Genomic DNA, 13,873 nt, shown 5'->3' on the forward strand with positions numbered 1-13,873 from the left:
GAGGTAGAAATATGAGTGCTATCTTTATGGACTGAAGGTAAGGAACACAATGAGGATGGGACATCATGATAGATAAATTAGGTGCAGATTATGTTAGCTTCTTATGCAAGCAATTTGACTTTGATTTGTGATACTAAGATTAATTTAATTCCATAGTGTAAAACCCGGAATCTTTTAGACATCTATAAATCTTACCTCCTCCCTGACTTGGTGGAAGAGGACTACCTTGTGTAGGAGATTGTCATAATCTTGGATGCGCTCTGTCTGTTTCTGATGGAGGTAAATAAGGTCACTCAGTTGTTGAGATTTCTCTTTCACAGGGGCTCCTTTGCCTCTTAATTCTTCCAATTCTCTCATGATGAACTGAACCTCATCATGCAGTTGCTAAAAAATTGAAAGCAATACAAGAAATCCAGCTTTAGAGAGGTTTTTTTTTTTTATTTTTTTTACTACCAGCAATCTGATGATCTAAATAAAGACTCATTCTCTCATTTGTTCACAAATACTTCTTATGTGCGTCCCCTAATCGAGGCATTGTGCTTGCTGTTAGGGGTGCATTAGTTCATCCTTATCTTCTTAGAAATTTATAAGCAATGAAAAAAAGAAAGAAAGAAAGAAAGAAAGAAAGAAAGAAAGAAAGAAAGAAAGAAAGAAAGAAAGAAAGAAAGAAAGAAAGAAAGAAAAGAAGTGTGTCAAGGCTGGGTCCTGAAATGGAAAGCCGTGCATTCCTATGCCCACCACATATATCCCCCATCTGTTGAGTAAATGTCTCTTAGATCCTTATGAAGCCCCACGATCAGCTCTGATATTTAATACAGACTAGAATTAAGTGGCATGGTAAGAACATCAAGAGAAGGCAAGTGTACAAATATATCAGGGGAATAACTTGTGCTCTATGATAAAAGAATGATCAGAATGAGCCACCAGATGAACAGGAGAGTGAACATGTTGCTTCAAAGTGGCTGTCCCCTATCCACAAATAGCCACCCCTGCACAGAGGATAAACTGCCTTCCCCTCTACCCAGCACTGTTCAGATGTCCTTTATAGGAACCGGATCTGGTGTAGAACTCATAAGAGTTAACAATTTAAAGGGGATGCTACTATAATTTGGGGGGTGGATCTTATAATAAAGGTGAAAGTAATGGAAATGATTTAGGTTAAGGAAATGATTTTCTGAAGACTGACTTAAACTGGATCTTTAAGTTCAAATTAGCATGTAGCCATCAAATCCCTGCACATCACAGTGACAGAGCCAGATGAGCTCAGCAGTGATTCCTGATTTAGAGGAACTTAGACGTAAACATGTCTAGGCAAACAAAATGCTATTGAGCATATATCATGGGGCATTTCAAGAAACCTAACACAGACTAGTCACATTTTCTGAGAGTTCTGATGAAAGAGTTTGCTGTGGTATGTGTGTGTAGTGAGAGTGGTTATATTTTCTTGTATATAAGTTTTGTCCTAAAGGAACCTTCATTAATCTGATTCTGGGATTCCTTAATGCCAACACTTATAAGTTTTGCAGTAAAAACCAAAAATCCAGGCCAGAGGACAATGGTACTGGCAACCTCTCCTGGCAGTTGAGTTCCATTTAGGAGCAACAAGGCTTGGGGAGCAGGGCATGTGTTCAGCAGTCAGGAGCCAGGAACATGACTCATGGTTTTCTCTCTCCTTTGCTGAGGGCTTGCTGAAGGCTTTCTGAGGGTGAATAAAGAGTGCAGCAAAATTCTTGGGGCTGTGGTAGAAGCTGGGTAGCACCATGTAGGGACTAAGGGAAGCAGAGCCTCTAAGTTAGAGGTTGCCCATCCTTGCCCTGAGGCATCTCAATTTAAAACACTGCCTAAGAAAATAATTAGAGTATATATATATATGTGTATATATGTATGTATATATATGATAAAAATATTCGACTTTTGCTTCATAATGTAAATTAAATTGATCTATAATGAAAACATATTTAGGACATTTCATGGCCTGGATGTTTGTGTGTCATCAAATAGAGAAGCATGCAGGAAAATACTAAGAAAAACATGTCTTTACAGTGGATTTTTAGGTAAGCAGTGCTTTTGTTTAAAAAAAAAAGATGTTTACCAGACTGTAAAAATTAATTAGGTAAACTTCAAACAGAATAAAAATTTTTCCCAGTCGCCCAAATCCATCAATCTACTTCTTCACCTGGAACTGAGGCTTCATTTCATTCCATTTTTTCCGAAGATCTGAAATGGTCTGGAGGCTCCCTCCGAGGTCAAGTGCAGACACAGGCATGAGTACTTCCTGAAGGAGTTTTACATTGTGGGTTGTCTGAAATAAACATTGCATAACCATGGATGTGTCTTCTTGGACACCTGAGTAAACATCAGTGATCATTCTAGTGATGATGTGGTGTGCCAATACACTTTTTAACTCCCTGAGACATCTGTGATTTTAAATCATGAAAAGTCCTTGGTTTCTCTTGCTATTTTTGCCTTTATGGTAGTAGTACATAACAAACATTTACCATCTTTACCACATTTAAGTGTTCAATTTAGTGGCATAATATATTCTCTGTGAGCATCACCACCATCCATTTCCAGAACTTTTTCATCAACCTACCAGAAGTTCTAGGCACCTTGAACAAGTGGAAGCACATAATACTTAGCCTCCTCACCCAGTTCCTTTCACTTACGGTATTGCTTCAGAAGCTTCATCATGTGTCAGTGTGCATCAGGATTAACTTCCTGTCTAAGGCTTAGTGATATTTCACATTTCCTTACCTTTCTGAGTTTCTCCTTGAACGCTGTCCACTGCTGCTTCACAGACTTGCTTTCAGTTCCTTTAAGTTGCCATGCCATCCGCAGGTGGCTAAGTTCTTCCCATCTAGCCTTCTGGTTTTCCAGAGTGTCCTCCATAATGTGCACTTTATTTTTCACATTTAATATTTCACTCTCCTTTGTCTGTTAAAGGAATAATCCACATAATGACTTTTCTTTCCCAAGAGGCACAATTTTTTTGCATACAACTATCTTAGGATGCAAAAATACTTCATCACAGCCAAAGCAAATCACCGTTCTGCTATTGGGACAAGGCTGAATTCCTTGTGCAGAGACAATGAGGCCATCAGAACTCATATTCTATTCTTGCTCATTAGGTCTTGAATTCCTTTAAGACCCAAAAGGTGTTTGGAGTCATTAGCATATGTCAGAATCTCAGCCTCAAGGGGTGGATTATTCAAGACCTCTGTTTGTTCCTTTAAACTATCATGTTGTGTATATTACAATTATTTTCCATTTCCCTCAATTTTCCCCATTTTGTGTGAACTGAAATGTGTACCTATATGCATTCATGATTATCATGCAGCAGAAGCACATTGTCTAAACTCCAGGACTTCACTTATCAACTTTCACATGTGTGGCTGCCTGGCTTGAAACCCTCCACAGATTTTAAACAGAGGAAATCTAACTGGTGACAAAAGAATAATAGGGTAAAGCATAAGATGGTGTGCTTTGCTTCTGTGTAAACATAAAAAATGCAGAGGAATATTTTTTTTGTAAAACAATGATTTTTTTTTACTTCAATGGCCACCTTTTCTCAATAAATTCTCAAATTTCTAATAGATTTCTATAATCAAACTGACAGCGATTGACTGTGTCTTGAATATTCAAAAGTATTTCAAAAATAGGCCACTTTATCTTTAAATAATTTAAAGTATACTCATAGTGGCCTTTTATATTTTTATATTATTTTAGACATCATGAAGTGACAATTAATTGCAAAACAATAACTGCAGGTCCTAAGTGAATTTCTCCCATGAATGTGGGAATCTAGTAATAAAGTGTTGTATTCTGTAATTATGATTAAGAAAATATAAATTATGAAAGATATTGGACAACTACAGTGTTAGATAATTTAGAAAAATTCTACATTTTGTTTTTATATATGCTATAATATAGTTAGGGTCTCTTTCACATATTATTAAGAAACTATTAAAATATATACTCTTTAATTTAATATAAAATTTAATATAACCTGAAAATTACAGCATGTCAATGACAACTACAATCAGAAGAATATGATGATCTGAACAACATCTAAGAAAAAGAATAGTAGGCTTTGTTGATGAGCAGCCAGCAGGGTCTAAGAAAGGTGATTTTGTATTTGGCAGACTTAGTGTTTTGACCACTCAGGAAGGTTAAATAATTTGCCTGCAGTCTAGCTAGTAAACACAGTGCTCATTTTACTTCTGTGAAGGGTGTGGAAAATTCTGCCATAATCCAGTCTAAATAGGCCACTAAATTATCCATTTTCCATTTATATTTATGCACAACAAATGATCTTCTGATGTCTTGCTTTCCAGATCCTTAGTAATAGGAAGGCTGGTCTCAGTAGCATTCTTGGTATTCACTACTATAAATTAATAAACTGGTACTTTCATCTGCCAAAATTCTGACCTAAATCAATTTCTCTGATCTTGATAATTTTTAGATGAACTCAATTTTTTTTTTTCAACTTCAAGCTTGAAAACATCAGCCATGGCAATATAACCAGCAGCAGAACACTCAGTGCACAGGCCAGCTGGCCTTCCTCTCAAAAGCCAAAACAGTCACCATATTTCAACAATGTTTGTTTGAAAGCCTAATGGCCCAACAGATATGAAGAGAAAAAGAATGTGTATTAACCACTTTACCAACAATTTCATATCTCAATACATCGCTAAATCAGTAGCGTTAACTACTATGTGGACTTTTATTTTTGTATATCAGTAAAGTAGAATTTATCGTATAACAATAGAAAAGACTAGGTTAAAGTGACCGCATTTATGATTTCAAGATAAACTATGAAGATGTAGTAGTAAAATGCACACTGTTTCGGGGAAACCTTAAGTGGGAGTTTAAATGTCACAACAATCCAGGTTTATTTAGATATAGATACAAAATATTATTTGGATTGGGTTCCTGCTGCAGATCTTTAAACATGAAAATCTACATGTACAATCTTAACTTTTCTAAATAAATAATTAAGGACTTCTCTTTCTGGGAAGGCTATGGGAGTAACCAATGGGAGAGGAATGCTTCTGCTTAGAGAAACAAGAAAAGCTGGATAAAATGCAGAAAGCACCTAAATGAAGAACAAGACCATAGCAACAAGACCTAGAGAGGCTGAGACTCCAGCAGGAAGATCTCAGGTAGTGAGCTCACCTGTTCCTCACTTTCCCCCAGGGACAGTTCCCTATTCTGTACAGGAGGTAGATCATCAAGGCTTTCCTGGAACAAAGGAACCATCAAGGAAGGGTTTCAAGCACACAGATAGTCTTCTTCTTAAGGACCTTGACAAAATATTGGAGCCATAGAAAACAGTGGGTTTTAATACTTATGTAAGACAGATCTGGAAAACTGGAGTTTTTCAGCTGTCACCCCAAACCAAGAATGGAGTTTGGGACCTGCCCCAGGCAGAGACATCAGAGAAAGCACCACCTTCTCAGTTGCAAACCCTGAAAACCCAAGGTGAACAGATGAAACTGAGCCTTGCAGGATGGCATCACAGACAATTCCAGGCTTCTAATTGGCTTAGGCAATCTCTCACTCACACCTACCTGGAGAAAAGGGGCCCATTCTGGAAGATAACACCAACCAAAGCCCCACCAGATGTCTACACATGGTGCCTGGTATTTGAAAAATATTCACCAGCCCTGCCAAAAGACAAGACTACCTAACTGGAAACCAAGAGAAAAAGCACACGACTCCAGATGCAGATTATGGTGTTAATGGAATACTTTAAAACTCCTGTGATTAATATGGTTCAATAAAGTATGGGGAAGATAAAGAGAGGGTGAGAAAGAGAATTTCACCAATGATTAAATCTTATTTTAAAATGAACCAACTAGAAAGTCTAGAAATGAAAAATAAAATTTATGAAATGCATTTAGTAAAGGATAGATACCAAAGGTGTTTGCAAATATATGCTGCCCAAGGGCAAATTGGTAACATATGAAGAGATGAAAGACTATATACTGAACCAAGTAAAAATGCAAACGATCAGAGATAGGTGTTCTAAATGTTCCAGATGAAAAGTGGCTTGAATTTTTTTTTAATAAAACATTGTGTAACATAAGAACACAGGCCAATAGCTTATCAAGGTTTTTTTTCCCTGATGCATAAGGAGAGTATAAAATAAAATTACAACTATATAATGCATGTTATTTCTGTTTCCACAACGGGTTTACAACAATGATCTTCAAACTACAAGAGTTGAAGCAAAGAAAATAAAGAAATGATTTTAGGTCAAAGTAGATTAGGGTAGTTAAAACCTAATTTGTTCAGATAAATTCAGAAAATTATAAATGTCAGTAATCTTTGAAAATCTACAGAAACTAGAAGGCTTAGATAATTCGAGAAAGGAAAATGCCTCATTTTTTTTAAAAAAAGGAAAAAGGATGGATTATACAATTTAAATACTGATAAATTTCACATTAAAATCCAGTGTAATAAATTCATCACTTATCAAGCACTTTGTGAGCATTTTTTTTAAAGCTTAATCACTAGCATCAGCTTGATTTGTGTAAAATAATTTTTATGTAGTTCACTGGGTAGGCCTTCTGTTGAGCAAATACTTTGAGAAAAGTAACTCATTATAAAATAACTCATTCCCATTATAAAAAAGATTATGAAGTCGTGATTGAATTAAAATACAATTGGAACATTGATGATTGTTTAAAAAACTGGTTAATCAATAGATTGTTTTATGAATGAGGATGGTGATCTGCCTTTAGGCATTATTATTAAGGCAGTAATTACAGCCATAAAAGGCTTAATTGCCAAATCTACAGAATAAAACACAGGAGAGATAGCTAATATAGGTTCAAATTAGTTTAACAAGATGGAATCATGGGTGAAGAACAAATGAAATCAAATAAGAACAAACATTTAGGCCCACATCTGCATGAAAAAGACAAATGGTGGACATAAACATACATGGGAGAAACCTGGCTTAGATACAGTTGCAAGAAAATGTTATGAGAGTTTTATTCTATTACAAGCTTAGTATGAAAATAGCAAAGTAAAGTTATTGGTAAAAAATGTAGTATCATCTTAGATCTCACTAAGAAAAAATGATGGTCCAGTTCACTGTGCTCTGTGCTACAATTGTACTTCACTTCTTGATCACACTTAATCAATAATTTTAATAAATGGCAGAAAATTCTGGAAAGGAGAATTGGAGAGAAAACTAACTGATAAAAGATTTGTATATGTTTAGCTGCAGAAAAGGCTCTTATTAGATACAGCAATTATTTTCAGTGTGGGAAGGACATTCATATATAAGAGAAACTGAATATGAATACTTTTTGACCTTGTTTAGTTACAGAAAGCTAAGACAGATATGAACACAGATTTATTTAACATTTTTTTTTAAATCACAGTTTTCTAACAGATATGTGAGGTACTGAAGGAGAGGAGGATTAACCATCTTTTTAAAAAAGAATTCTTTTAAAAAAGAATAGGGACCTTCATATGAGTCATAGTTGGACAAAAGGATCCTAGGATATTTCATAGATATGCTCATGACAACTAAAGAATGATGGTATATTTCTAAATGCAATGGAGCTTAATTGTGAAAAGATCTGCTAAGGTAAGAGATTCTTCAAAATGAAGATTCATCATAAAAGTTGTCTGTAGCCAATGAAATTTTGTAAGGACCTGGTTATGTGCTCTCCACAGAACTCAGAACTTTGGGGTGGACTTCTGAGTCTATGTAATAATAATGTTGCAATCTCATTATAGTCATCTTTCTTCTTAATAGTTAAAAGGGCCTTTTTGATCCAAATTAACAAGAGCTCAAAGCATATAAATGTTGGGTTTCGGAACTGGTCTAGATTGGATGAACTTCTAAAACCAGCTCAGCTGATTAACAGGTGAACTTTTGAATTTATGATTCTGACTTTGATGAGTAATCCTTGCAAAAGATGTGACTCCTTTAATGACATTCTCACCATTTGTATTAAATTAAGGAAGTCAAGTCCTAGGTCTTGGGTTAAAAAACTCTTCTTCAAAAATAGCTGCCACTGCTTCTCAGCCGAGTCAGACCAATGCTTGATTTTCACATCCTCCTTCTCCTCCCAAAGGATTTGAGTTTGATAAAATTCCTTCAGGCTCTGAAACTGCTCTTCTACCTAAAAAGGAAAAGATAAATTATCTTTTATCATTCTGTTTTAAGAACACTTTAAAACAGAAAAAAAACCACAGAAGATTCCAGTAAAAGCCCAGGTAAAAGTTAAATTGAAACCACACTTTCAGAATTCTTTAAATAATTTTGAATATTATCAATTAACCGAAAAGAAGAAATCTATTTAGATTGTTGACATACAGGACTACCACTGGGTATCAAATTGAGTGGACAAGTTTTTAATCCAGAAAAACATTTATCGTAGCCAAAATCATTTTAATGTACTACATATTAGTGTATATTTCACAATTTAGGACAATTTGTGTCAAAGACTAGGTATTTCAGTTTCAAGCGGCTTGATAATTCAGAGGAAAAAACACATATAGAATCAGAGGCTACAAATCAGAAATAAATGTAAATTAATAAAAGATTATTAGTAATTAGTATATTGCCAGTGACTTCTTTATTTTTTTTATATTTTGGTACCAGGGATTGAACCCAGGGGCATTTAACAACTGAGTCACATACCCAGCCCATTTTATTTTTCATTTTGAGATAGGGTCTTGCTAAGTTGCTTAGGGCCTCACTAAGTTGCTGAGGCTGTCTTTGAACTTATAATACTCCTGCCTCAGCCTCCCAAACTGCTGGGATTACAGGTGTGAACCACCACACATGGCTTCATCATCGATTTCTAATCAATGATAAACCAGAATAAAGAGGCACAAATCATTCCTAACTTTCTGAATGGGTTTTAACATTAAGTACATTCATGAGATAATTTTATTGATATGTTACTTTGCTCCCCCCACCGTAGAATTATATTTTCTCTTTTGCCAGTCAATGTAAGCAATATTATTTTAAATTAGTCTCCTTGCATTGAGTTTATATAATATCAAGTGTGTAACTATAGATTAACAAGTAATTGGATGACGTACAAATAGTAGAAGTTATTTGACATAAATTTTTATGCATCTTGAATACTTAATGGCTAAAAAAAAAGGCTCAAAGAGCTTTTAACTACCAAAAGTAATCCAAACAGAATAAGAACTTTCATTCAATAAGTCACCACATTTAAAAGATTTTTTAACTTATTCTCAATTTGAGTGAACTTAATAGGAGAGTCTGCAGATAGCTTTTAGAAACAGAAGTTCTCTCCTGGATCCATGTGCCATTCATTCACGTTTCTGTTCTGCTGGTGCTTGTTCAGCTCAGGATGAGTTTTTCTCAATTTTCTTCTATTTATTCTTCATGAGCTAGTTAAAATGCTACCCCTCCATGGAGCCCTTTGAGATTCCCCAGTAGGAATTAAGCATGTATCTTCCTGGATACTCAAAGAAAGTTCTGGGATAAAGAGACCAATATTCAGACCACAACATGAAGATAGGTGTATATATGATGTTATAGGAACACTCAGGAGAGATCACCACCTGTATACAGAGTAAGTGGGGAAGAACTTCCCAAAGGAAGTGAAGCTTGATCTGGGTCTTGAGGAGCTGTCCAGAGTGAGAGGTAGTAGAAAGGGAGCCCAGGTGGAAGGAAAAGGAGGCATAAAAGACCAAGCTAGAAAACAGTGACTGGCTCAGAGAATGATAAATGATGTTAAACCGGGTGAAGTTCAGGTTGCCCAAGCTCAGAGGTAAGAAAAGAGGCTATGAGGTTAATTGTGCTGGAACAAAGCTGAGCAGCAAGATTCCATTTGTTTTCTACTGAAGCCACCATGACTGTGGCACATTCTTATTTGTCTGAAACAACTGATAGCTCCCCCAATAACTCAGAATCGGCACTGCAATCACCTGGCTTCCAGAGGGTCAACTGCTATGGGCTACTTGTCAAGATGATGGGTAGCCGATTATGTGCAATTCTCAAAACAAGCTTTAATCCATCCTCTTTATCAATAACTCAAAAAAGGCTTGCATGTAAATGAGAACAATGCCATTATAGGAATTCACTTATATCTGTAATAGTTCATTTTTAAGTGAATTAATAGTAAACATTATTTCATCCATTTTTGGTAGAAAAAAATTATTGGCAACTTTCACTAATTACATGTGAAAAATTATTTGAATTTCAAGATGATGAGGAATGTGGAAGAAGGGGAGTTCACAGATCTTTCAGGTTCTCTCAACAGACACAGGAGAGCACAGCCTTTGAAAAGGGGAAAACAAAAAGAGGATGATTAAACTTCAGCTTTGATGTTTAGCAGATGTTTGATATGAATGCCTAATTTTTAGAGTCTCAGTTTTTCTCACTTGTAAAATGGTAATAGTGGTAAGTAACTAAAACATAGCAGTTTGAGGATGAAGTAAAATCAGGAGTGAAAAGCACGGGGCCTGATACAAAATTAATGTTTATTAGAACTGGAAAAGACACTGAAGCCAGGATTGTCCAAAGATGTACACCGAGGCTCTTCTTGGAGGAGTTGGGATATTCTAAAACTGAAGTGCTATAATACTTACACAACTCTAAATATACTAGAAATCATCTCACTATAAAATTGTGAATTTTATGCTATGTAAATTATACCTCAATAAAATCTAGTTTAAAAAAAAAGTCAAAGGACGTGAGAGTGGGTAATGAGGTTAAATAATTTCAACAGGACAAAGCCTGAAAGTACACCATTTCATCTGTCCACCAGTAGGTAGCCTATAGATCATTTTTTTCAGTGGAGTGAAGAGATGGCAAACAGTCAGGGTTGAAAAGGGAAACTGATTTACACGGAGATGAGGACTAAGGAGGAAAGGCAAGTAGGAGCAAGGAATGCCAACCTCCCATTCCAAAATTGTACATGTGAAGGAAAGTCAAATGACAGAGAGAGAGCCAAGGAGAGGACACGACTATGACAATACAACTATAGACCACAGGAAGCCTTGGAAAGAGGCAATTTGAAAAATTAGAGGATGGCTGCTAGAGCTAGTTCCAAAAAAAAAAAAAAAACTTAAGAGTATACAGGGAGGGACTGGTTACTATTAGGGCTGGACAGGAATAGGGACATCACTTTATTGGAGCCAGTGGACAATGGGTAAATATGTCAATAAGTTTGGAAGTAGAAGGAAGTCAAGACTGTGAGGCTCAATGGCCTCATTTTTTCCCAATGTATGATATGTAAGGACAATGGCTGAGATTTAGGGATGGGAACTGGGATAAGACACTTGAAGACCACTATTGAATGGGAATCAACTAGGCAGCATATGGGGGACCCAGCTGAGGTTGAGACCCATAAATAGCTCCAATCAGCATGACTGTATGATTTTCCGTAGGAGCGTCTGGAAGCTTGGAAAGAGAAGATGAGTAAACAGACGTTGGACTGATCTAGTATTGGGAGTTGGCAGTGTTACTCTGGGTGGAAGGCAGGGAGTTGAGAGGAGGAAGAGTGGAACGGAAATGAGTAACCACAACCTGGGGAAGCAAAAAGGAAAAGCCAGAGGGGTACGGAGGAACAGACCAGAGGCCTTGCCGGGATTAGAAGGGTGAAAGGCTCTGCCAGATAGGGAAAGTGACATAGTGTAAGCAGGGAAACTGAGGGACATGATGTCCTTCTGGGAAACAAAGCTGAGGCTCCAGCCCTAGAGAAGTTCCTGGTCCCCAGGGCCAGAGCGGGCTGTGAAAGTGAATGCTTAATGCGAAGCCAAGGAGGAATTTTTTTTTTGACAATGAAGATGTAACAAGTGTTTCATTGTAGCTTCTCTTCCATTTTGAGTCCTGAACAAAAATGTTCATCCACAGGATAATTCTAACAGTCATAATGTCTCTTCAAACTGGGGAGTTTAGGGACCAAGAACTAAAAAGAAGTAAGAAATGACCAACGGTTAAGGAAAGATGTGGAAAAGGACAGCATGGGTATCTGATATTTCTAGGGACTGGACATGAGCTTCCCCCACAGCGGTAAGAATTTAGATCAGACAGAGGAGACCTGTGTGAGCAGGAAGGTAGGGAGGGGTGTTGAGAGTGAGGGTGTTAGAAGTTTGGAGATGAGAAAATAGAAATTGAGCATGAACCTTACCCCTGAGAGGACCTTGCTGGTTCTGGCTCCCACAAAACCAGAACCTGTGTTCCTGAACGCAACAGTCCTCGGCATTGGCACAGGGTGCACAGTTCTCAGGGGTAAGTGAGGTGGATCCAACATTTTTCTATTACTGATGTCGTCTTCAAAGAAACTGACCTTTCAGAGATGAAATCCTAGTGCACTAGAGGGAATGTTAGAGATATCTGGTATGGACTTGTCAAAAAAAAAAAAAAAAAAAAGCTTCAGAAGAAGCTAAGAGAGGTAACTTATTAAAAGGCATCCAGCAAGACAGATGACTGATTGAAGCAATGGCCTGTAATTTCCAATTCTATATATTTTAAATGACCCACACTAACTGCTCAGTATTCAGATTTCAGTGGTTTAGAAAGTGACTATTTTCAAATAATTTTGTTCTATGCTAGATTATGGTAAATATGGATAAGACATAGTAAATAATGTTGAAATACTTTATTTGTGCATACATCTACATGTACACATTTTTAAAAATGAAACAATTTGCTCTTCAAGCCTTTGTATGGTGCATTGAAGAATAAAAAGTCTGTAAGTGAGAGCATGCACTGGGCAGAAGATAAGGAACTACCTGTCAGGGCAGAGTATTGATCCCCATAGAAAACAGGAGAAAGGCAGAGGTCAACTTGTCAACACATCCTACTATACCTCCTTTGATGACTTTAGAAATGCTATGTAGCTTTGCAGGACTTGTGACCTGGAGGTGATGCTCTGGCCAAGTATGTTTAATTCTTCCTCTAGCCATTGAGCTTTAAAAGAAAGTGATGCTACTTCATCAGATTCAAATTCATTTTTCTCCAACATGGCTTTTGCAGCTGCTTCCAATGCCTGTGATGTCTCCTGTGAAAACAAAGTACAGGAGGTCAGAAGCCGACAGGGGAATCATGAACGTTCACATTTCATTAGCCTTCTGCACATCCATCTATTACAATTATTAATTCAATTTGTCCTGAGAATTTACTCAACAAAAGAAAGGCACAACTTTTCAAATTCCAAAAAGAGGGAAAAAAGGCACTTAAAATGGAAACCATCTCAAGTTGTTCCTTGGTTCTATCAGCTACACTTCTCATTTAGAATATTCTATTTTCTGTGTCACAAATAGCAGGAAGGTTGTTTCATATAAAGTTTGTGAAACAAAAATGGCAGGAAAGTTTTAAGTAATTTAAGTAAAATAATTATCCATGAGAATTGCTTCATGAAATTTAACAATAGCTCTAACAAATTCATGGGCTAATTTTATTAAATGAGATGACAAGTTTACAAAACTTGTTCATTCCTTCTTAATTTACAAAAAAAAAGGCATATCAATCACGCAGTCTTATTCAAATGCCTATATAGAAGTATTCTTAAACACAGGTAATGGAAATGTACATATCAGATCCAAACAAACCAAATAATTGATGAATTTAACTTGCTTAGGACTCTTTCTTCTTCATGAAATTTCTGGCTGGTGGACTCTTACCATGGATTAAATGGATCAGTAAGTATAGGCACTATAGTAATTTGCCACATAGCAATGTTTCAATGATGGATTGCATATATGAGGGACAGTGGTCCATTTAGATTATAAAGGAGCTGAAAACTTCCTAGTGCCCAGTGATGCCATAGCCATTCTAAATGGCACCACACATTTCTCATGTATCTGTGATGATGCTGGTATGAATAACTCTACAGCACTGCCAGTTGTATAAAAGTAAAGCACA

At 36.5% G+C, this 13,873-nt stretch overlaps 1 protein-coding gene across 7 annotated transcripts in view; it reads right to left on the bottom strand.

Moving 5' to 3' along the window:
• Window positions 1–13,873, bottom strand: part of Ccdc141 (coiled-coil domain containing 141) — a 184,560-nt gene that overhangs the window by 35,447 nt on the left and 135,240 nt on the right. For 6 of the 7 annotated variants that reach the window (XM_048808096.1, XM_048808095.1, XM_048808097.1 and 3 more), the window contains 6 exons: window positions 12,819–13,010; window positions 7,965–8,144; window positions 5,176–5,241; window positions 2,755–2,934; window positions 2,177–2,302; window positions 196–384 (listed from right to left, as the gene is read on the bottom strand). In XM_048808096.1, the coding sequence (XP_048664053.1) occupies window positions 196–384; window positions 2,177–2,302; window positions 2,755–2,934; window positions 5,176–5,241; window positions 7,965–8,144; window positions 12,819–13,010 (933 nt within the window). The remainder of the gene's footprint in view (window positions 1–195; window positions 385–2,176; window positions 2,303–2,754; window positions 2,935–5,175; window positions 5,242–7,964; window positions 8,145–12,818; window positions 13,011–13,873) is intronic. The other variant, XM_015481109.2, reaches the window with a different exon arrangement.

Source organism: Marmota marmota, unplaced genomic scaffold (assembly GCF_001458135.2).
Source record: "Marmota marmota marmota unplaced genomic scaffold, marMar, whole genome shotgun sequence".
In the NCBI taxonomy this organism is placed as follows: domain Eukaryota; kingdom Metazoa; phylum Chordata; class Mammalia; order Rodentia; family Sciuridae; genus Marmota; species Marmota marmota.